The sequence below is a fragment of the Sparus aurata genome, chromosome 4 (genome assembly GCF_900880675.1).
Source record: "Sparus aurata chromosome 4, fSpaAur1.1, whole genome shotgun sequence".
NCBI lineage: Eukaryota > Metazoa > Chordata > Actinopteri > Spariformes > Sparidae > Sparus > Sparus aurata.
This window is the reverse complement of record NC_044190.1, coordinates 24542453-24566989: the sequence shown is the minus strand read 5'-3', so window position 1 is coordinate 24566989 and position 24537 is coordinate 24542453. Positions and strand designations below refer to the sequence as shown.

Genomic DNA, 24537 nt, shown 5'->3' with positions numbered 1-24537 from the left:
ATAGTCTAAGTACACAGCTCAGGAAAATTTATAATAGAGGCCTTGTTAATGCGGAAATGTTACATGTTATAACTTTAAGAACATTTCTGTTTAAGTCATCATTTTTCTATTCCAGGAAAATGAATTCAGTGCATTCGGCCTCCCATTTCTGTGGCTCGATCTTCTGCTGACATAATAGTTTTATCTCTTTCTCTCATGGGCCCTGCTCCCAGAACATATGATGGATCTTGATGTGACCTGTGAGCAGTACTTCCCTCTTCCTTTTCCTTTACTTTCTGGCAATGACAGAGTCCACACGCCCCGACGAGCAGAATCACCTCTATTTAACCCGGTCATTTGGCCCGCAGGCACATAAAGCGTGCAGCACTTTGTCACTCCCACCATTCGTCCGTCTCTACTTGGAGCAGTCATGAATATGATCTGGCTTTGCATCATATCGGCGTTGTCAATCACTCTGGTCATCTGTGGTAAAAATATTGACACAAGCCGCATCAGAGGTAGGTGATTCCAACAGTTTTAATATTTGTTTACATAATTCTACCTTTTTTCTTGGCCTAAAAGTAGAATTTCTTGTTTGATTTTAAATCATTTACTGCATCGACAGCAAACCTAAATCTGTGAATGTCTTATCTGCTGTTTCCAGTTTTTCCAGCAGCGAACAAAAGTATTGCCGGGGTCCTCCAGGCGACCTCCCTAAATCACCTCAACCAGCCTCAGTATGCCTTCAATGCCTCTGAAGCGCGGAGGCTCTGCTTGTCCCTCGGGGTGACCATTGCCTCAAAAGCACAAGTGAAAGAAGCTCTCAGTAGAGGTTTGGAGACATGCAGGTAAGACAAGTGAAAAAAGGCACAAGATCTCCTCAGTCATCTCAGTGGAGTGCCTTATGTCATGTATTGTTTTGTTTTGGTCAGGTTCGGGTGGATCGATGAGCATTTTGCAGTCATTCCCCGCAGAAAGGCCGTCTCTTACTGTGGCCAAAACCAGACGGGCTTGGTGACATGGCGAGCATCTGTTAAACACAAGTTTGATGTGTTCTGCTTCAATGAATCGGGTAGGATGTTTGCATCTTTGCTACACATTAGGTCACAAATCAGTCTGGTGGTGCTTGTTCTTTAAACAAAACAATCTGGTTGAAATTTGATGTCCATCAGAAGGTATTTACTCACATTAATATTAGTGAACACCCCTGATAAAGGCTGTGCTAAGACTCAAATGCATATACATTTGGACTGAGGCTGTATTCAGCTGTATATTTTGGTGGAAAACTACTTTGCTCCAAAATGTATGAATTTTTTTTCTGACTGAAATAAAAACATAAAAACAAAAAAGATTTGTTTCTTAGCTAAGTACAGTAAATAACTAAATATCTACCTTTATGCACAGAAACACATTTAAAAATGTATTTTTAATATTTTCCAACACTATGTCTAGACGGTTGTATCCATGAGAAAATGAGAGGCAGATACAATCTTTCCGTCAGTAAAAAAAAAAAGTTAAAACTTATGTGAATGATACAAACATAAACTCATTTATCAAATAGCATGCACTTTAAACAGCACTATTCTAATCTCTCACGGCCTTCATGTATACACACAGATGCTGCAACACAATTAAAGGAAACAACAACTGATAGCCCTTCGAGCAGCAGAGTTTCCTCGAGGCAAACTCAGTCTCACTCTGAGGCGGCAAACACCACCCGGAGCCTCCACTCTACCTCTTCCTCCTCCCATCATCCTTCTTCCTCCTCAACTCCCGAAACCTTGGAGAATGAGGCAGAACCGGCCCGTTTTACAGGCAGTGCACAAGCCTCTTCTGGAGGTACGAGAATTTAGCTTACAACAGAATTAATGCTGTGGAGGACATTTTAAGGGTCACATTGAGTTCATAGTGTACATAAAATATAGCTCAACATGTTAAAGTTACAAAATACTAATAATAACTGAGGATGTCATTTTTGTTTTATGTGACTAATGTCTTTTTCCTTTTGTGTATCTTTCCCAGGAAAAGCTATTCTAATCACCTCAGCGTGTGCCCTTCTTCTTATTGCAATCATAGTAATTGCATACATTAAAATGTAAGTGGTTTTCCACGTGAAAATACTACACAGAATCTTTCATTATATTTACATCAAGTGTATAGCAAGATTTTTCTTTCTCTCTGTACACAGTCGAAGGAATCGTATTCTGAGTGTTGACATGAAGCCGCAGGAAGAGTTCATCCAGACAGAAGAGTGGACGAGTGTGAAGAGTATCAGCGAAACCAAGACAGACGCTCAGGAAGATGAGAGGATAGAAGTGGACGACAGTGAAAGTTAAACCTTTGAGATATTTCTCAGAACTCAGAACTGTGGATAACTACTGTGTTTTTCCCTAAGGACAGAAATATGTTCCTTTTTGTGTGCCTTGTTTTTCTGTTATAAAATGGCCTTGAAGTGCACTTATTTTCGTATGTATTTGTAGGTACTGTATATTCAGTCATCTGATGTTATTAAATGGTGTGGTTTTGCCACTAGATGGCGATGTTTGTATTACAATCATTTTGAGGCCTTAAGATTTTTTATTCTTTGGACATACTGTTTGCTGCCTCAGATAATGAACATACATGTAAGTGTGTTGTTTCTATGACATTTTCACTTCACAGCAAGTCCTTGTGTTCATTTATGGGTATCTCTCCAAAAATTCACTGAATCGTCTTCAGGGAGAGACAGAGGGAACGTCCCAGACATCATTCATCTCTTATCAGACTGTTCTGAACTAACATTGTGTAGAGCTCTCTAAGTGTTCCTCTGTCCCATGTACAGTGTATACAGTAACTGAAAAACTCAAAGTTTATGACATACCCCCATTACAAAATGGAGTGTAAGGTGCAGTTGTTTATACATAGCGGGATTGTGTAATGACAAGCATGTGACCCTTCTTCACACACGTCTGACCCTCCACAGCAGCCAAAGTGCCATCAGTCATCCAGTAATACTTTGTTATCAACTTGTGACCAGCTAAGCACGACATTACAGTTTTCATTGACTCGTCACAGTCACCCACCAGCACTTTTAAAAATAAAGGTAAACTGTGGTTATTGAGAGCTCAGCATGCTTGGATTCTGTCTAAAGGGAGGTCCATTTTATTCACTCAAAGCTTCAGACTTCACTGCGTCGACTATGAAGCTAAGCTCATTACACAGTGTCTCGTGTCTGTAGGCCATGCGGATCTGGGCGACGTTGGTGCGACGGATATCATTGCCTTCGGGTCCATCTTTCTGATAGCTCACTCCCAAGAAGTGCCTCTTATCCTGTAAACAAACAATAAAATAATTGTTGCAAGACATATAGGATGGAGATGAAGCCATGCCTTTTGTGATAAAGGCGGAGTGAACATGTCACTGTCCCGTACCTGGTGAGACAGTCCACTTTGCAGCACACTGTTTCTGGCTATCTCGCATACATCACAGGTGCTGAGCTTCCACAGCTGAGCTGCGATGGCATACTCTTCCATCAGGGGTTCCTACAATCAGCACACGCAAATAATGGATGTGAATCATTTACACTGCAGAACAAAATCCATCTGAAGTAAACTGAAATAGTATGTTTGGTACGGACATTCAAGCTAGTATCATGTCATACTGTGCAGCCTACTAAATTCTGTGTCGTTGTTTGTGTTTACCTTGGTGTAGTGGAACTGCATGGGGTCGTCTGTGGACAGGGACACACACAGGCCTTTGTGCAGGAACTCTCGGAGAGGATTTTTGGAGTATTCCAGGAACAAGCTGTTGTTGCTGAGTGGAGACATGGCAATTGGCACCTGGGCCAGGTAGTACAGGTACTGCAGCACGGGGCTCTGAGGAAACATGAAGAAAAATAAGTACTGCTCTGGCAACACATATGGTACACAGTACACAGGCAGTACACAAAGGTAAAAAAAATGGCCCAGTGACTTTTATGCACATGTAAATCACCATGTCTCCTAAAACCATTTCAGCTGATCACATGCTATCTGTATGCTAGCTGAGTCTACCAGCAGCTCCTACCTGCTATTTAAGGACTCACATACTAAACTGGGAAGCCTAAAACACACAGTTGGCCCCGGGTTCCCCGAACCAGAGCTAATATCAACATTTTTAAGCATTTCCCCACACTGCCCAGGCTGTTTATTAAATAAGTAAGACATATATATACCTAAACGTGCAGAAACAAAATAACTCTCTTGCTACATCATTAAACCAAATTGCTTGAATATCGTAAAACTGCACACTTTGGGTTATAAACTCATATCAGCGAGTCATCATTGTTCTCTTTCTTTAGGACTCTTTCCTTGGCTCTGTTTTTGGAACATATCGTCTATCCACATGACACTCAAAACTTCTTTCTCACCTACACAGCTGTTCTGTGATGAGCCACAGCGCTAAAAGTGAGAAATCCACAGGGACTTTTGAATACAAGACTTCAAAACAGTCAGAAGGACGAGGAGTTCATTTGAGTGCTGACTATGCTGCGCCACTGTGTTCTCACACTGTGTCTATAAACTATTTCAGTTTACTATGATCCATTTTGAAGAGGACCAAAAAGCATAAAGTATAGTCATATTATTGATCTTTGGCTGGGGTTGTGCCAACTCAGCAGGAGCCATGTGTCATCCCCTCCCAGCCCTGCAGGCAGCATCTGAATTCCACAATTTAGTCACTGTAATAGTAAGTCAAAAATGAGCCTGTCTAAACATTTGAGATACCTTCTTCAGGTTGAGTCCATGTGAGATGTTGTCAGATGTGAGAAAGGCAGAGACCAAATGAGTGATTGATCCAGCTTCTCCACAATGGGGACGGAACTGGAAGGTGCTCAGTCCAAGCTCTCTACAGACAACCCCAAAGGACATGACAAATCATTCGATCAATACATGAGCAAATTACGGAGCAGTGTCTTATATTGTTCATCTCTGCGTTGATAGTGTCAAAAAATGGTACAGCATATTGAAATGTCCACATTGCTCTCATTATCTGTGATTGCTGAGAAGGTTCTTACTTTCCTTTTGGAGATTGTCAAGTCAAAAATGTTCTCCGTCATTCTCACAGAAAAGCACTCTGTTTTCAAATATTAGTGTGTGTTGGGAGTAACAAGCCATCAGCTCTTACTTTCTGAGGTTGTTGAGGACCATGATGTTTGCATACATGTGGAAGAGGTAGTAGCTGTAGGGAGGGTTGTCATCTGTAGTCCACTGTTCTGGCTTTGGGCTCCTGAAGGAGAACATGTGATCGCTGTGTTTGGATTCATCATCCACACTGTCAAAGCCTGACACCTGCACTCACACAAAGAAGATAAGTCATTTATATGTCACATATATTATTAACAGTTCTGCATTCATAAACACAACATAAACATTTACTAAATTGTTTACAATGCTCTATAAGGTATCTATGTGTAAGCACTTACAAGGCCATTTAAAAGTGTTTATTAATGTGTAGTATTTGTCAACAATTATTGCCTTGACTAGAAACATTTTTCACATTATACAGCATTCAAATGATAAAGAGGGGAGGTTCAACTGAGGTGTTACCTCATCAATAATCAATAGCATGGACTAGGGAATATTTGAAACTTGAAGAAAATATATTACTACTATACCATAATACTATTTCGGTCAGCTATTGTTCTGTACATTTTGGCATGATGAACCCTTAAAAATCTCACATATTTGAGGAAAACGTGGAGTTCTTTGTGCTTCTGTGGGTTGACGGTAGCCTCAAACAGAGGAAGGAATATGTTCTCCAGCATCTTGGCAAAATTAGGCACCAGCTTCTTTGACTTGAAAATATCACTGAAACACAGAAAACCATTGTGTTATATTTAAGTAAATGTCACAATTTCACATTTTGGAAATTGATTTTAAATTAGAAGCTTGCAGGTTTCTTCAGACCGTAGCACTCACTAAATCCTGGGCACTTGAATCATCCACCGCATGTTTGGAGAGTGCAGTTTGTGGTTAATGAACCACTTAGACAGACTGTCCCACTCATCTGGAGAGCGTCCATAGATGGAAAGGCGAGGCTCTGCGTGCTGGTACTTACTCTCCTCCAGGTCATGGGCCACTTCCTGTTGAAGGTGAGAAGTAGAGTGTGCTAAACTGTGGCTGCGTCAGTTCAGAACTCAAATGTATCATCACATGATCTGGTACCTTTATGATGCGAGCAAAATAGTCTCCATTAATGAAGTTGTCTGTTTTCAGGAAGATCTCTCGAAGTTCACTGGCTCCCACTGGGTTATACTTGGAATTGAACTTATCAAACCGGTGGAAGGTGTGTCTCCCCTGGACAGTTTATACATTAGAAAGCATATTTGTCAACAGGTATTTTCCTGCAATGGCAGGAACATTAAGTGCCAGAAATTAAAGGCAGGAGTAAGGGAATTGCAAGCTGCAGAGAGATTCTTGACATGAAAGTCCTATGCAATCCAATGTTTACATTGTCCCATTATTTAGTACCCAATAATTCACAAAACATTATTTTTCCTCCCCACTTCATGACATTTAAAATGAACACAGAAAAGCAAAATGAGCCTAATGCTAAAACATGGTGGCCTTTTCCAGCTTTTCTTACAGCATGTACATCCAGAGAGTCCACGGTGAGGTCATAGGGGTCCTTATTGAGGTTGTGGAAAACCTGCTGGAGAGTCATCTTTTGTCCTGCCTTTTCCAGCACCACACGGTCAGCATCAGTCTTGTATGTTTTCTGGATGAAGGTCAGCAGGTGTTTCTGAGACATGCAGGCAGCTGCATGAATATGTGTGTCCACCTGAGGGGAAGAAGCAACCTCTATGTATAACAAACGCACACGTGGCTTTTTCTTCCCTTTTTTTTCTTTTATTAGTTAAAATTAAGGAAGACAGCATGTAATGAGATGTTTTCACCGAAACTGAGCACCTGTAGATGGAGATCTAACCTTTCTAACATTGTAGAAATCTCGGTGAGGCACACTCTTTAGTTCCTTTAGCTCAGCCATCTCATTGAGCATCTCATGGAGGTAGAACTTTGAGCTCAAGAAATTCAGCCGTCTGTGACAGTAGGTCTTCCTGAAAATTAGATGGACTTCAGTTTAGTAAGTATATAAGTAATGCTTAGTGGCAACAACCGGTTATACAACCACAGTTGTGTGTTGAACAAGCATACTGTAGCTGTAGCATGTTATTTGTTTTGGCAACTTACGTGGGTCCATCTGCAATCATTGCAAGCACGTGACTAAGGTCAATGGCAAAGGTCTCCAAGTCTGGGTAAGGAAGGTCTCGGGGCCGGTTTTCTCTCACAGCCTCTGCATTATCATACACATGCACTATCCCATCCTTCATCTTCAGTTCATAGTTCAGGTTCTCAGGGATGTTCTCCATGCTGTAGGGATCTTCCCCATCTTTTGGATGTGGGCACATATCTGGCAGACCACAACATTCACATATAAACAGGAAACAATCATCAGTGACAGATACTTTTTAAAAAAATCACAACGTATAGACTCTTCAGACCTGGTAGAACTTCATCTTCTTCACTCCATCTCATGTTCTGAGAACTGCGGAGGAACTGGGCCGTGGTTCTGCAAAATCTTTGATAGGCTAGCTTTGAGTATTTCTCACGAATAAGCAGAGCTTTAAAGAGACTTTTGGCTGCCTGTTCATAGTCCTCCACTGTGATCTGAATGGGGAACAGACATGACACGTACATTAATCTTAAGTGTTTTCTTACTTATGCTTTTTCAACATCCTGTATACAATAACAAGTTAGGAGCTATTATTTAATACAATAAGTAAAGCTGTGAAAGCATTAATATCTCTAATTTTGATGAACACCTTTAAATTCTCCTGTTCACAGTACTTACTCCAGCACAGTAATCACCACTAATAGTGACCCGCTGGTAATCGGGACAGGTTTCTGGCAGTGATGAGCAGGTGGAGCTGGGGGACATGAATGGTGTAGCTGCCACTGACCGCGTCAAGTCTGCATTCACTGGGATCTGCAGAGACATTGACTGGGAGCGAATCATCTTCAAACTTTTCTTCCTGAAAAAATCCCAACACAATTAATATCAGTAAACAAAACTTCACTTCAAGTCACAATACATTTGTTAGCTATGTTTATTTTTTATTTGTCTGACGTCTACCTCTTGGTGCTCTCCTCTGACTGCTGCTCTGCTAGCTCCTTAAGCAGTTCAAGTTCCTTGGCTTGCTGCAGACCAATTGGACAGTCCTCGGGCACGGTGAACATTGATAAGGCATCCTTGTGGTCTTCTTCCTTTAACGCTGATGCGTATACCTTCTCGGCTAGCAATTGTGTCTCCTCCTCTGCCTCACTCAGAGTTACCTTTGGAAATTGGCGAGGCATGTCTGCAAGAAGGTAGAAGCGGCAGTAAAATGACTGGCAACACTGACATGTACAGTATTTACAGGATACAAAGAGGCCCTGCCCTCCTATAAGAGCTTTACTCGCTCCGACCAGTTTGTGCTGTTTTGAAAACAAGCAAAGCTACCTATGTAAGGGTTTTGGGTGCAGTAAATCCAAGAGATAACGGCATTGACACCTGGAGAGCTCTGTGAGAATTGCTCATGTTGGTTCAAATGACATTTAGTTGCTGCAGTTGTTTGATTGGAACACAATTCCAATCAAAACCCATAAAAATCACCTCTTGAGGTCCCACAAATAAACCAGTACACAGCGCTGTCAGGTTGTAATGCAGTCACATCTTAGCCTAGTTACAGTTCATCCGCACCCAGTTCATTTTCACAGTCACACATTTATTCTCTTTACTCAGTTGCCTGACATTGTTGGTTTTCATCCTAATTTTCTTTTTCTGTTATCCCGTGCCTGTTGATACTTGTCTTTACTTGTACTTTTTCATTCTTTGCTATCTTTCTTTTCAAATATCATCCATGTAGAGAAACAAGTGACTATTATTTTGACAGGTGCTAATTATAAAGTATTTTTCAACTGGCTGCAATAGGAGGCTGTAATGGAAACAATAATTAATCCTATGGATTATCCATTGGATTACCATCATACTAAACATTACTAGTGAAGCATGCCCCAGTACAACACCATTTTAAAATAACCCGTGTCAGTCGCCTTTATAGCAATCCCCCTGAGCTATTCTTGACATCTTACTTTATTGTCACTTAATAAAAACAATGTCACTTTACATTTTAGCCCTCATCAACAGTATCGCCTTATTTTTGCTCCAGTATCTAATCCTGGATACTCTCCACGCTGCCGCTATGTCAAACACACAACTGTCTATTTCTGCGAGGAGATAACCTGGGTGAACTGACAGTGTCTTGCTGATATCCTTAGCATTACAGGAGGCAGTTCTGGTTACTCGTGAGTTAAAGCAACAACAGAGAAAGGCCACGCCGCATGGTGTTCATACAAGCCAATTTTCCGCTCTGCCAGGGTGCTTCCAGGAAGCTTATCATTCCGGACACACAACACTATTCTGACAACAGCTGTGTGCATCACCACTGCTGTGGAGCTTTATGGCACCACATGCACACTGTGGAAAGGAATAGGCACATAAAGCTGCATTGATCTGAAAGTGATGGCCTTATGAATTATTAACCATCCTCTAATACACCCTGAAATCATTTCATATTACTATGATAAATATCAACTAGACTAGACTATATGCAGTCTGAGATTTTGGATTTCATTATAGGTATAGGTATTGTCTTTTCCAGGTTTTAAATGCAGCATTACAGTGGAGTGATGTACATTTCCGAATTTTCCTGACTGTTCTACTTGTTTTATAGCCATCCCTACAATATTGCTGCAGTATCGACATTGGGGTATTTAGTCAAAAATGTCGTGATATTTGATTTTGTTGCTCTATCCTAGCGTTTCTAGAGAGCCGAGGTCACGCCGCTTCCAGTGATGGGACCGTTTTTCAGAAAAAAAAAACTTTGTGTGGTTGTGAATCCTGCTAGAATTGTCCCGCGAACTAAATTTATGATATTTCTTAAATGAAAAGACAATTTTTCAAGTCAAGAAAGTTACCTGGACTGTACAGTCAATCTTCGGCTAACGTTAGACGTAGCTAGCCTAATCGAGATAATGGTCACAGTGAGATATTATCTTTATCGTCAAAGGCAACGTTTTGGTCTTACAGAAGAGTTCGTTACAGTAGTGTAGTTATGTTTGCTAGTTTTAAACCAACATACCAGCTAACATAAAGTTTCATTCACAAAACGTTTACATTACGCAAAAAAGTATGCTTGTGTTCTAGCTAGCTAACGATACCGACCTGCGGACTTTACTTAGAGGTCCTCAGCCTGCCGGACTGACTCCAATGGTAAGTTAAGTAAATTTAATGGTCTTGACGGCTGTTTAAGCTTACACTTGATCAAAACGTGTTTTTTCTTTGTTGTTTTAGCACATGCTTTAATTAGGAAAATAACGAAACTCTCAACGATTTCCTCGCCAATGTATGTCAAAATTTCTGCTTTCTATCACTTTTAACAGCGTTTCACTTGTTACCATGACACCTCGGGTCAGGAACATGACGTGGCTATAAAAAAAAACAAAAAACGTTGAATTATCTGGCATATAATTTGAAAGAAAAAATGCGAATAAGATAAATAAAACTCTCAAATCTTGTCTTCGTAGTCACAATATTCTTTATGTAGTGTTGTTTTATTGATTTTAACCATTCATGTAGAAGTATTGAAGTCAGAATTTCCTCACGATTCTCAAAGAAATAATACGTAATAGGTTTTTTGCTAACTTTTTCATGACTATCATTTATATAGAAAAGAGGTCATTTGGTCAGAGAGGGAGAGACTCGTGTCCCCCATGCATGCAGTCCAATTTGCTGTTGACCAAACCCAGGCAGCCTCCCCTATATAGTACAGTGACGCAATGAATAGCCTATACTGTAACTTGATTTCAGCCATTTTGCCTATGATTAATGTGTGTATCCCACGCTTCAGTTCAGCACTTACCTTGGGTGCTGTTCAAAGCCATATCTGGAGATGATCTCAAGTTGGACGCAGTGAAGCACTGTACAGATTCAGTGGTACTGTGTCTGCATCTATGTGGGTCAGACTCAAGTCAATGTATGACTCTACGGTGGCACAACTACAGTTTTGTTTTCTCGCTATCTATTTTAAGGAGCCAATGGCATCATGTTGACAGAGCTACTAATCCTGAGAATATGTCAAAACTGGCTGTCAACAAAGAGAGGGCCTCAGTCAGATTGGACGGAGCCTGTTGTCCGCTGCTCTCTCTCCCTTTACTTCTGTCTCTCTCAGACGCGAGCACTGTGTTGCTTACTCTTACACTTACATACAGTGCACACACATTGATGCCTCTTCATTCTTAATGAGGCATCACACAAAGGACAGCTGTCACAGTTGCCTTTATCAGTCAAGAAGTCACAAGTTACTCAGTTTTCTTAATTCCCCCCAGGCAGGCAAACAGTCAGTCTGAGAACAATATAAGCATTTGTCCATTTATCACTTAAGTCTGCCGTTTTCATCTGGGTTCTGACCGTGGTTGAGCCCGTGGTTCTGACAAAACTTACTCTAGAAACAACTAATTGCCCTCAGAAGACATTCAAGTACTTTACACGCTCAGTTTACCAGCTCCGACTTGTGTGACAGCAACTGACTCATCTCCCATTTAACTGTTTATGACACAGGGCTGCATACTGCATTTATATTTTGATGTCTTACTTGTCATCACCCAACTATTTATAACAGTCTGATCACCTCAGACTGATCCTTTCTGTCAATAGTGAGTGTGGTAAATATAATATTCATACTGTAGGGTTCGGGTGCTGTTTGACCAGCAGAATAAATAATGGCCTTGCTCAGCCTGCTCTCACCAGGGCCTGGACCTGGATAATAGGGGTGGGCGATACTGCAAATTTTGGTATCGATCTGATACCAAGTAATTACAGGGCCAGTATTGCCGATACCAATACCAATACTGATACTTTTTACTTGAAAATTCCTGATCATTGAGTGATTTAGTACTTTTGCCTTTAATTAGTTGACCATGATTATGATAACGATAAAACACAGGACAAAGATTTTAGCCAAATAAGAAAATTATATTTAACTTAATTAAATATATGACCTGCATGTTTCCTAAATAGAAATACTATTGTTCCTTCAACAGATACACGAAAGGGTTATTATATTCTGCCATATTCAAACTTCAGGTTTGAGGAAGGCTCTATATCAATATAAGTATATATTTTTGAGTTCCAGTTACAGGGAACCTGAGTGAGCAGAGTGAGAGAAGTGAAGAGGAGCGCTGCGCTCACACAAACTCTGTGAAGAAGTGATTTGCTGAATTTATAGAAGAGAAACTACAACAAAAAAATCGATCTCATCAAGCTAGTATCGATCCGATACCAATACTCACCTTGGTATCGATACTATCGATATTTGGATCGATCCGCCCACCCCTACTGGATAAGCATTGAAAGATGGACAAACAGTGTGACGCCGAGTTCCAAAAGTGGCTGACGGTATGTCGATTGCTGCTCAGTGGCATATACCGATCCCCAGACTGACATACAGATTCTCGGAGTGGTATATACCGATCCCCAGACTGACATACAGATTCTCGGAGTGGTATATACCGATCCCCAGACTGACATACAGATTCTCGGAGTGGTATATCCGATCCCCAGACTGACATACAGATTCTCGGAGTGGTATATACCGATCCCCAGACCGGCATACAGATTCTCGGAGTGGTGTGTGGTTTGACGACAAGTACTGCCGTAAATGTATACATCTTTTTTGTCTTTATTCACAATGCTAACTTAACACATTATGTCTAAATTTCTGCCTATAAACTACTTAAAGCTAATGAAAGAGCTAGCCTTAGCTAACATGGCTAATGTTAGCCAAGCCACCGTAGCCAGTCTGACTAATCGATTGCAGAAACTTTAAGCCAACCAATTACGGCATTTTATGGATCATGTTCACTAATGAACATGATACATAACATGCCACAATGGTTAATGTCCTGCAAAGTAGATTTTATATGAAGTAATGTATTATTGTGTTCTCCTAATAATGTCACCAAGTATTGTTTTATTGGTTGGCTCAAAGTTTCTGCTATCAATTAGTTAGACTGGCTACGGTGGCTGGGCTAACATTAGCCATATTAGCTAAGGCTAGCTCTAGTTTATAGGCAGAAATTTAGACATATTACTTTACTATCATATCTTAAGAATTCCACGTGTAATTACTGTCTATAAACATCCCAACAACATAACACACATATGTTCCATTACTTTCGGTAATAAGGTTAAGTTAGCACTGTCAATAAAGACACACAAGAAAAAGTAAATATACATTTATGGCAGTACTTCTCGTCAAACCAGCCCAGTCGCATTATATTCATCAGAGGGTGGTACAACAGTCTCTCAGTGCCATAACAATCTCAAGCGGCACATACCGTTATGTGTCGGTGGAATAACAGCAGCATAATAGCAGCATACCACTCCGAGAATCTGTATGTCAGTCTGGGGATCGGTATATGCCGCTGAGCAGCAATCGACATACCTTCAGCCACTTTTGGATCTCGGCGCTACTGACAATTTGACAGAGCATATTCCCAGAAATCAATACAGAATTGTGGGAGTTGTTGACTGTGAATACCTAAAAAATGAGTTCTTGTTGAGCTCCAACAATTCTGCTCACCAACCAGTATCACACCTGTTCATTAGATCTGTTTGTGATATACAGGTGGTCAGGTGCCTTGAATTGTAACAACAGTATTGCAGGGAGTCAACAGAAACTGCTTTTCTGCATGCCTCATTTCAGAGGTACAACTCATTTATTGTTTGGACACAAAGCTATAAACTCACATTGATGTTTTTTTCTGCGCTGTTCACATTTATGGAATGGATATTTAAGAAAAAAGATCACAAGATTTATTTCATATTCATAACGCGACGATATTTGGAAGAAAAAAAATAGCATCAATATGGTCATTAGTCACTCCCTACATGATAAAAAGGTCTGTATATTACGGACTCAAATCAGCATCCTAATAACACAGTAGGATAAAATATTTTAGTCAGCATCACAGGAGCTTTTCTCTTATTGATCTGTGTCTGGTTTAAGTAACATCAGATCACATGGATGAGAAATAGATCTCTAGAAAGCATAATCAGATACTAATGTGGGGAGTATCTTCATGGTGCTTACTGTGGACTGTGCTAATGTATGTGTGTGTACTCCTAAATGTACAGGAAATGTGGAGTTGACCCTCCATCATCTCCATGGTCACTTTGGAGAAAATGGATCGTCATTCATTATTTCACTGTGAAACTCCCATAGGAGGCTTCCTGAGGCCATTACTCCTCCACTAATAGCCCTATCTTATACCCAGCTTGCTATATTCTGCTGTCTATATCTTGTCTTTTTGTGACTTTTCTCAGACACGTCACTGCTGGTATTGGCTGCGCCCTCAAGTTGGCTCTTTGTCAAAGTCAAATCTGAGAGTGAGGTCAACCCCACAAGAGAAAGATTTGCACATTACATTAGAGATCGTGATGAGAGAGGGAAAGTGAAGACGCTCACTCTTTCCCAAGCAAGGACTTGACTGCTGCTTTAAAAGAGGCGTGTCTCCTCTTCTCATCTTTCCCAGTGGCCAGGGCCTGGAGAAGAGGAAAGAATAAAGCGAAGGAAGTGCACTCACCCATGAATGCAGAGCAGCCTCCCTTACAGCTAGTTTCTAATACTTGTCAGATTCATTTCCACTAAGTCTAGATGCATACTTTATCTTTTTTTTGCACTGATTAATGGGTTGGGATATGGATATAAACCAGTTACTAAGTCTCACATACAGTATACTAAATTTGAATTTGAAATTTGAAAACGAGGAGGAAGAAGCTTTACTCTTTGATTGACGCCATGTTAAAGGGTTTTTTGGGAGTTTTTCCTCGGATTAATCAAGAGTGGAGGATTTCTAATGCTGTACAGATTGTAAAGCCCCTCGAGGTAAATTTGTGATTTTGTGATTTATATTCAGCTATATAAACAAAATTTGACTCCCACTGTCAATTGATGGTGATGATGGTAAATAATTCCACTCACCTCTTTCGGCCCTGTTGTCTCTGAAGTGTGAATGAACTGTGTGCAAGTTCCCTCAGAGAAACCTCTAAGTCATGCTGTGCGCTTGTTGTGGCTCGAGGATATGATATCTCATCCACCACCCTGCAGTGCACATCACTTCATCCTTAACTCTTTCACTGCTGCGGGTTAGAACAAGGACGTCAGCTGAACGAACGCCGACGTCAGTCATCATGGTCATTTCACTGTTCCAGGCAGTGTTAATGAATGTAGTGGGACTTTTGTTCAAAATGCGTCAATATGTAAAATATAACTGTTTTTCCCTTTTTTTTCCTTTTCTTTCTTTGAGACTAATGTGTCCTCTTGTCGATGTGTTGTTTTTTTGGCAGGACGTTCTGCTGAGATGTGTGACATTGGCAGACTGGCGAGCAACAACAGCAACGTAAGAATGTCTTATTTGGTTGGATCACTTCTGTCTCTTTAACTACAGTACTTCTACTGCGATTAAGACAATTACTGAACATTTGTCTAGACTTACATCACCAGTGCACCTCATGGCAAGTGTTTCTATTTTCACATGCATTCTGTGTCCCTTGCGATGAAACTAAAGCTCCAAGCTGTCTGTGCCCATATGTAACATCAGTGTTAGGGTGGAGAGCAAAACATTTTCTCTGATACTTACAGTATGCAGAGCAGAACAAGCAGCCTTGCGGTGATGAACTCCTCACAAATCCTTGGAAGAGGACCCAGATTTACTGTTGTGGCCGTAAGCAGCAGGGGGCCCAAAGTCCCTGATTTAGCCTGACAGTGTTTCCGATTATGAGGCTAATCCTCTTAGCTCAGGTTATCAGGGTACTTTTAGAGTTGGCTGTCGAGGCCTGACTTTTAGCCCTTGACCTGTATCATTTTGATCGACAGCAGTATTGTCAGACTGGTTATGTGTCTCTCTTCTCTTCTCTTCTCTTCTCTTCTCTTCTCTTCTCTTCTCTTCTCTTCTCTTCTCTTCCCTTCTCTTCTCTTCTCTACTCCACTTGTCTCCTCTCCTCTGTTTATTTTCCATCAGCTTCAGACAGTCCATTTTTGCTCATTTTGGCACAAAAGTTAAAATGGTGAAGGCATCTTAGCAAACACCCTCCTGTTAAGAGTGGATCCTGAAATAATACAGTCAGTAGCTATATGACCACAGCAGTATAGAAATAAAAGACCTGTAGCTTAGTGTGAAATTAGTCCAGGAGAGAGGGTATTATTTTTTGCCAACTGACCTACACTGATCAGTTTCTTGATGCCATCATCACCTCTCTGGCGTCAGCAGTTGATTGGCTTACTGCAGGAGTGACACCGTCACACAGTTAGAGTACACTCAGTGGGACAGATCTAGATCCATTCAGTCTATTCTTAGATCCCTTTTACTGTGGTGAGAAGTGCTATTAGAATTTTTTTAAGAGGGTTTTGTGCAGGAAAAAAATTATCATTCAAAATGTAAAAATACATTACATAAAATGTAATCAGCCACTAGATGGCACATTCACTTTGTTTTAGTTTCTTTACATTATTTGTTAATGAACTCACGCCTTTCAGTCATAAGTGGAGCAGGTCTTATGTTTGGTCATATTTGGACATGTTGTAGCTTCTGTACATGATTTATTTAATCCATGAGTTGTGCTTCAGGAATAGACGAAAATATAATCTAAGAGAGACTGAACCCCCTCTTGAAATCCACATATTATATTGATGTAACAACATCATTTTAATATAATATACTAAGTATAAATCTCTCCATGCAAAAGAAAAAGGTTCTCAGCAACCGCAGCAGTAAAACATGACCTCTCGCTGTTCCAGCTTTTTATTCAAAAACCTTTATAGTATTCAACTGATGGATCTAACTGTATCAATCATACCAGGAACTAAAAAAGTTTGTTTTACCCATCCAATCTCACTAGATGGCAATAGAGAACATACAATTACAGATGTTACCCTCACTCTCGTTTCCGTGTAAGCTGCTCACAATCATTCTGCACTGAGTTTTGAACATCTGTAATTTCCGTTGAGGTAAAACCAAAACAGAAACCTTTTCCAGCCATTTTTAAAAGGAAATTTTGTGATTATACTTTTAATCAGTATGAGGTGTTATGGGCTTTAAAATAGGCTTATCTTTCATTCCCTGTATGACTTTCTTTTAATTGTTTATGAAAGCAGGGTGAATATCCAGTTAGTGCTTACAGAAAAAAAGCTCATAGCCATGCTGGTAAAGAGTTCAGGAGACATCCAACAAGTGGCCATTAATATCTTGCTCTAAGGATCTAGTTACTTTGACTTTATGCCTTCTAGTAAATTATTGATATGTTTCTGGTAAGATTAATATTGCACTGTGGATGTCTGCTTTAGGATATGAGCAAAACCAGATAGGATATCTGAGCTATTCTTAGTTGGCATGGCCCATCACTATGTGCAGCTGACAGTTTTATCCTTTGCATTTTGGGACTGGTCTGAGTAAAAAGAGATAAAAAGAATATAGCCTAGAGAGAAATCTGTGTTATAAACTGTATGTGGTGCAATATGAATTCTGTCTGAAAGAAGTGGTGATAATGTGTCAAGTGAAGAGGTCTGCATCCTCTCAGCGCTGTTCAGTGTCTGAGAGGACACCCGCCTCCCCCCTTGAATGTGAAGGTCAAGATCAGCAATTTTATTGGAGCAGTTCTCGTGATGTTCTCGCAGGAATGTTAGACCGGAACCCCCCGCATCGCTCTTCTCGTGTCCCAACCATCTACCATTGAATACAGATGGAGCTAAAGCCTCAGCCTTCTCTGATGGCTTTAGGGCTGCTCTGTGGTGTGGGGTGAGCCAACAAATATGAGCTGAACCAAGCAGGAATGCGCCTGGCACCCTGTCTGCCCCTCTCTTTTTTTTAGGGGACGGGGGGGGGGCATCATAACTAGGGGAATGTAGCAAGAGGAGGGTAGGCTCTAATGAGACCCTGTAATCACTTAACAGAGACCAGGTGCTCTGTGTCTTGCTGTAGCGGTGTACTCCAGACAATAGAATGCCACGTTTAATTTATGAGAGCTGTGAGCAAAGGAGGTCTGGACAAGATTTAGATTTTGTATGCAAAATGTTTATTGAATAACAATGTTATTACTTTGACACAAATAAAATAGAGCACATTTACAAATATATAATATACCTATAAAACATATCCTATTACCACAGTTTGCAAAATAATAATGACAAATAGCTACAATGCCCATATATATTTCTTCCTGTACAAAAATAGTTCTATCCGCATAAGTACTTTAATGTAACCTCTATATAATATTTAAATAAAGGAATTCATATATACATATACCTGCAATAAAAACAAATATAGATTGCACATGTTTTTGTACAAACAATAACAATTTCAAGTATATTTCAGTCCATTGTGGACTGGCACATATCTCACAGAATCTAAGGCATTTTCCCTTATACAGTGTCCAAAACTTGATATAAACTGAGAGCTTCAGAGCTCTGTAGAGTATCTTCCTGTTTGGCATTGTGATGAAGATGTCTTTTCCTGATGATTCATTTGACTTTAAGTCCAAATGGAAAAGTGCAGACAAGTACTGACAGTTTGGAACATGGTGGTATAATCCTTAGAGGATAGCACTTATCAAAGTCTTGGCCTTGAGGAAGAAATGTGTAAAGTCCCAGAATGTTAGAAGTGAGTTCCCTCTTTAAGCCAGAGGATGTGTCCACTTATTGGCCAGGTTTTTAGCACTCTTCCTTTCCCTCTACCAAGCAGAGAGCAGCACCTGTTTGCTCCACGCCATGCCATCCAGTGTCTGTAGGCCAGCTGCAGTTGTTTGCACGCTCAACATCGCAGAGCTGCACGGCTCAGCCTTTCGAGAAACTCACTGCAGCCAATCTTGCTCTGACTCAGTCCTCATGCCTGGAAAAAATGTGCTGGAGAGTACTTGGCCAGAGTCTGAGGCATGTGGAGAATTTTAGAACAGAGCAGAGAGGACACTAACTCTGAGCAACTCCCTCGCTTTTGTTCTCAGCTCTTCTTGCAAAGTCCTGCTCATGTCCGTCTGAGGAGAGCCTCCAGCTTGTGAACTTGTGAGTCAGTTACGCTCCACGCGGGCCTCAGCCTGCCCTGCTCTAGCCTCAGTGTGACTCTGTGCACTGGAAGAGATCGACGCCTCCGGCCGTATCCCTGTGGGCTGATCTTGTCAACAGGCGCCGTGCTGATCTTCAACTTGTTACTGAGTATGTGCAGGCGGTGTGCCAGGTCGTGCACCGTGCAGGTGCCCAGCGAACAACCTTGTCTTCTTGACTGGTTGGATGAGTTTTTAGACCTCTTGGTTCGGACATTAATGTCAGTGCTGGAGGACAGAGGGAGAAACGAGAGGACATTAATCCATGCTGTTCAGTTGTGAAGGGTTGAGTATGCTCTCTTTAAATTTTCACGACAAGCAAAATATGTTTAAATAACAGTGTGTAGATATTGCATGGTTATTGTCTTACCTGGAATGTGGCAGCAAAGTATCCCTGATATCATCTGGTCTGACAAAGTGCTCCGACTCTTCTGTCTTCTCTACTGATACGCTGTCAAGATCCCGTCTCAATCTGCTCCCTAGCCATATGTTTAGCCTGGAAGAGGAAGGGAGAAAAGTCTGTCAGCTTTAGGAAGGTAATTCAGTAGGCGGGATAACTGTTGCCGCATGCTTGACAGACTGTTATGTCTTGAATTGGATTAAAACAGTTTATTTATTGAATGAATTACTCCTCAGATGACTCACCTTTTTTTCAACTCCGGATTCACTTCAAGTTCCACACAGTGTGCTACTGTCGCCAGCAGACAGCAATAGAGGAAGGACTGGAAGATCAATTTCATTTTGCCTCCTGCGGAGAGTGGAGAGAGCATTTATTAATGATATGTTCATGATATAAAGCAATGTTTAACTGCTTGAATTTCCTACTGTCCCTCAAGGCATGTAAAACTCCTTCATAAAGTATTCACATAGGTGCCACACTGGTTCTTGCTTACACAAGAGTCCAAAAGCCAACTTATTTGCACTTATCATTCATTTATTTAAAATGTTAAGCTAAGGTCACATTTTGGCCGGTTAAGTAAACCTACAACCATGCTTTGGGCCCCTGGCCAATAATGCGAAGGACAGTCTCTCAATGAGGGGTCCAAAATAGGCTTAGCTCAAAAGTCAAACAAAAACCAAACTGCCACTCAACTCAGTAAATAGAACTAACCATGGCTAAATTAATTGCACTTGATAAGCAAATATGATGTACTGCCTGGTGCTTGACACCTTGAAGGCAATTCCCTCACAGATGCACACATTAAAAGCTGAACTGCTTATATAACCAAACAGATAACCTGTCCTTGCCACTATACTTGTGTCCTGACCTCAGAAAAAGCAAGGATAAAGCCATCAGCTGGGAGCAGAGCAGAACACAACAATATCTCCTCGAAAAGAAAGTGTACATACCTGTAATTCTTGGATATTTCAGGCTGATAAGAAAAGTCTCTTCTTGTAGATTCAGTTGTGAACGAGTACTCCACAGGTTTCTTGAGATTGCCACTGGTTCTGTAAGGCAGCTGTGTCACTCTGCTAATAGCTCCTACACACCAGACAGGGAGCCTTTATAGAGGAGGTGGGAGGGGCTCATTGACTGACACACACAGTCTCTCATCCTTTTCCCCCACCCCATCCAGTGCATTACAGTGCTGTGCTGCAGCTCATGTAGTCCTGCGACACACACACACACACACAAAAGATAAAGAACTAACTTGAAAAATTTAAACTGGTAAAGAAAAATAGTGTTAGAGAGCACACAGAATAAGTGAAGTGCAGGCTGTTATATCCTGGTTCATTGTTTCACTGAGTTAAACATAAACTTTTTATGAGCTCTGTATGAACGATGTGTCAAAAAAGAATTAAGTTTATCATAAAATGTTGTTTATTACGTTTCAGTTTGCGTGTATAATGGCAACAAATCAGTGGTGATGGAGTTACATAAGTCAAATACTGCACTCACTGTACCAGCAAGAGAACAATATGTTCATCTCAGCTGACTGCTTTCTTTAGGGGACTGTTATGAATCTAAATAGTCACTTAAGAAATGGGTTAAACATTCATCTTGTTATATTTGAACTTAAAGGTCTGTTAGGTATAGTTTTTTGTTAACGTTCCTTTCAGTCCAATGGGCTAATTGTATAAAATGAGATTTCAGGAATGTTTCTACAGTCTGCTTTTCAGGGCACTCCCTGACACAGTGAAGTTCCATGTCAGCTTGAAGTACACGGGATGATGAATTTGAGATTTGGAGAGAAACAAGCATTGAGTCACTGATTAAATATGTAAGTATGCCCAACTGTAAACACAATATACCACATGTATTTGTTTGAAGAAGGCAGATATTTGACTCAGGACTCGTCATTTATTTGGATATTTGGATAAATGTGAAATGGAATTTTACAATTATCTAAAAATACATCTGGAGTCTGAAAGTGAACTCGAACAACAATCTATGACGTATGAACAATATTAGCTCAGAACATTTATTAAAATAAGTGTGCTGATATGTTGCTGTTATAAATTACTTCACTCTTTGCCTTAGGAATGCATACACAGGAATCTATTAGGTGATAAAGGAAGAGCCATTAAGTCTGCTTTCGCCTCTCAGAGGATATCAGCCCCGCACATTATTTGCCGTCACGGGGTGGCCAGCACAGTGAGTCACTCCGAATCTGCATGCATCACGTTTTGCACGACTGCACCATGTCCATGGGTGTCAATGTTAAAGCTAAATAGGTTAAAGCAATACAGAAAGAATGATATTACAAATAAGAGCACTGAAAAAAATGTTTATTCTTTAAGGCTCCATTCATAGCCCTGTCATTGGGGTTTATAAACCCCTGCGGGAAAACATACACAGAATATGCCTCCAGAAATAACACTTTGGGAAGGATCACAGCCTTCATCCGACTGACCAACAGCTTATGTAAATGTAAGTCCGTATCTTAGATGATCCACACCTCAGTTACAAAAACATTTCAATCTTACGCCCTTGCTGTACAATCATCTTTTACTAAATACTGTAAATACCCGAGGTAAACCATTTGATTTTATCATTGAAGAAATTCCGGTCCTGAAATCTCCACAAGATATGGTGTCAATTAGATTGATAGCATGGGTCTATGTAACGCTTTCACTTTTGATTTTCAGTTTCATTGAAGGGGGAAAACGGTGCCTTTCAACATGAGTTGCGGCACACTTATCACTCGACATTCCACACTTGCATATCGGCATCCTTAAAGTCGTATCTTGTTGTTTTTACACAGAACCTCCCGGAGTTTATTTATATCACATGCGACCTCGTTCCACACATGCTGTCATATTTTAAACAGAAAAAAAATACATAAATGTCAAACACATGTGCTGTAAACCAGCAAATGTTTTGTAACCACTTTGTAACGATAATTGCCTTTGGCAGACAAGTAATCCCTTTACCAGAGTTTATAACAGGAGATTGTGCAATCATGACAACAGAATTCTGCTGTTGCTTTTTGGCTCCTTATATAGCAATCTTTTGCTTGTCCTTGCTGTCGTAGGGTGACAGAGTTTTTGTACGACCTTAAACTCTACGTGTGAGCAGGTACGGGGGGCAGGAAACCTGAGCAACTAATCTCGTGTGTGCCAGGAAGCAGAAGGTGTCAACCCCGACGGCGTCAATTTGATAGATGAGTCATAATAATTATAAGGGTAAATTGAACTTGTCACCTGGAAATTTGTGTTATTCAAGATCCCATGACTTTCCAAACATTCTTTTGTAATGATAAACACGATGCGAACAATCACTCTGTATTTCTTCACTGGTTGGCTCAGGTTCAACTTTTCGACTACCTCTGTCTTCATCTTCCTTTTACTAGCAGCTAGAAACAATAAGTAGGATGGAAAAAGAGAGAGAGAAAGGAAAAGACAGAAATCAACAATACATTAAAGTGACATTGAAAAGAAAGATAAAAAGTGAGAGAGAACGCGGGGGAAAGTTCCTGCTGTGTTCCCGTTATTGTTGACAATGGTGGCGGTTTGTGTGATCCCCTCACACACATTAAGCAAAGTACTGATATGCGTGTGCTGTTCCCTGTGACAGCGTTTCACATTTTCACAAATAGTCAATATTTAGCATCAACCACATGAGTTTGACCGCTCCATCACACCATGCGCCAAATCCCAACCACGTTCAAGCTTAGTAGAGCAACTTTAAAACCACAAATTATTTTCTTTCGCACTGTCCACAAAATTGAAGCATTAAGTGAAATTGGATTAAACACAAATATGTGATGATTTTAATGTTGCAATTGGGGCAGCTGTGTCATGTTAAGGGGGAAAAATAAATCTTGGCTTTTCTGAGTTTTTGCTGACTTGTGTGTGGCCCACAGGGTAACAAACATTGACTGGAGTGTCCCTGAGATCATCAAACTAGCATTATTATTGTATTATTATTCAAAGTGGTAACAGACAACTTCCCCACCCCTCCAGTATTTCCATTGTCCTTAGCGAGCCAAATAACAACAACACAGGACAATTATTTTTTTTTTTAAATCATTTAATCTGTAACAGCGATGTGAAAGCAGTCAGAAACAGTGCCAGGTTGCCAACTTGACTGGATCGGCAGTTTTAACGTTACTTTCCTGAGAGATTTCGTGCCCGCTGACAGACAAAATAATAAATGAAAGGGGATCTAAACGCTAATGGTTTCATTACCCTGTTGCCATTACATATTGCAAACAGCATTTGTTTCAAACAAACAAAGCAAACAAATTGTCTATTGCCAGTTTAACCTTGTGATCTCATATCTTGTGAATTTAACACAGATGCAAATATTCTACTATTCCACATGTTTATTTCTTTTCCCCTGCATGTTTTTTAGTCATCCTAGACAGTAATGTTGAGTAGGTATTTCCAAATTGGAGTGTAGACCTCCAGGAGCTCTTGGAAAGCCCCCAGGGAAATCCAAAAATGTCATTTTGCCATCTTTTCCATTTACTGGGCAGTTTCCCCACCGTGGTTATTGACACATTTCCCACAGATACAGTAAAATATAGTGTTATTGTGGTGTGGCGGCGAGTTCCTCGGCTGCTCTTGGTGTAAAAAAAGGTGGGGACCCCCTGCTTCTGAGCCTAAAAGAGGCTCTGTTGGGGACACAGTGCTGTATTTGTAAACTGAAGGGCCCACGCCCATGGATGTCTCCCGCTCCTGCACGCAAGCGCAGTGACACTCCTTCTGTCAAACATGGCTGTGCTTTGGAAGAAGGAAAAATGCTGAATTGTGTTGGTATATCTCGGGAAAAGCAGCAGACATGGCTAGATTTGCTGACTATTTCATTGTCGTGGGATACGATCAGGAGAAAGCCGGTAAGTTTGTCCGCGGGGGCGGCTCGCAGATCGAGCTGCGGGGGCTGAGGTTTGAGTCCAGGCCGTC

At 40.7% G+C, this 24537-nt stretch overlaps 4 protein-coding genes and 1 long non-coding RNA gene across 10 annotated transcripts in view; 3 read left to right on the top strand and 2 right to left on the bottom strand.

Moving 5' to 3' along the window:
- The first annotated feature begins 324 nt into the window (after positions 1-324).
- lyve1a (lymphatic vessel endothelial hyaluronic receptor 1a) lies at positions 325-2643 on the top strand. Its single transcript, XM_030415597.1, has 6 exons — positions 325-497; positions 644-827; positions 912-1051; positions 1597-1818; positions 2002-2074; positions 2168-2643. Exons 1-6 carry the CDS (start codon positions 410-412, stop codon positions 2313-2315), a joined length of 855 nt encoding a protein of 284 aa, XP_030271457.1. The 5' UTR covers positions 325-409; the 3' UTR covers positions 2316-2643.
- Positions 2644-3092: 449 nt separating this feature from the next.
- Positions 3093-15100, bottom strand: ampd3a (adenosine monophosphate deaminase 3a). 5 transcript variants are annotated; one of them, XM_030415592.1, is made up of 16 exons: positions 15080-15096; positions 14564-14640; positions 8131-8353; positions 7849-8029; positions 7499-7664; positions 7188-7407; positions 6925-7054; positions 6583-6777; positions 6162-6293; positions 5916-6079; positions 5678-5804; positions 5122-5285; positions 4722-4842; positions 3660-3833; positions 3390-3500; positions 3093-3288 (listed from the first exon to the last, which is right to left on the bottom strand). In XM_030415592.1, exons 2-16 carry the CDS (start codon positions 14619-14621, stop codon positions 3121-3123), a joined length of 2334 nt encoding a protein of 777 aa, XP_030271452.1. In that variant the 5' UTR covers positions 14622-14640; positions 15080-15096; the 3' UTR covers positions 3093-3120. The 5 variants fall into 5 exon arrangements, with proteins under 5 accessions (XP_030271452.1, XP_030271456.1, XP_030271453.1 ...); XM_030415596.1 differs by lacking the exon at positions 14564-14640 and having other exon boundaries at positions 15080-15100; XM_030415593.1 differs by lacking the exons at positions 14564-14640; positions 15080-15096 and adding an exon at positions 10958-11076.
- Positions 15101-15296: 196 nt separating this feature from the next.
- On the top strand, positions 15297-21774 carry LOC115579842 (uncharacterized). The gene is made up of 3 exons (XR_003983746.1): positions 15297-15497; positions 21298-21410; positions 21671-21774. It is a non-coding gene; the product is annotated as an uncharacterized LOC115579842 (long non-coding RNA).
- adma (adrenomedullin a) lies at positions 18146-20677 on the bottom strand. Its single transcript, XM_030413535.1, has 4 exons — positions 20539-20677; positions 19834-19936; positions 19559-19684; positions 18146-19416 (listed from the first exon to the last, which is right to left on the bottom strand). Exons 2-4 carry the CDS (start codon positions 19926-19928, stop codon positions 19113-19115), a joined length of 525 nt encoding a protein of 174 aa, XP_030269395.1. The 5' UTR covers positions 19929-19936; positions 20539-20677; the 3' UTR covers positions 18146-19112.
- Positions 21775-24287: 2513 nt separating the features above from the next.
- The window catches only part of sbf2 (SET binding factor 2), a 101310-nt gene continuing 101060 nt past the window's right edge, over positions 24288-24537 (top strand). For both annotated transcript variants that reach the window (XM_030414115.1, XM_030414114.1), the window contains exon 1: positions 24288-24470. In XM_030414115.1, coding sequence (XP_030269975.1) covers positions 24416-24470 — 55 coding nt within the window. In that variant the 5' untranslated portion in view covers positions 24288-24415. The remainder of the gene's footprint in view (positions 24471-24537) is intronic.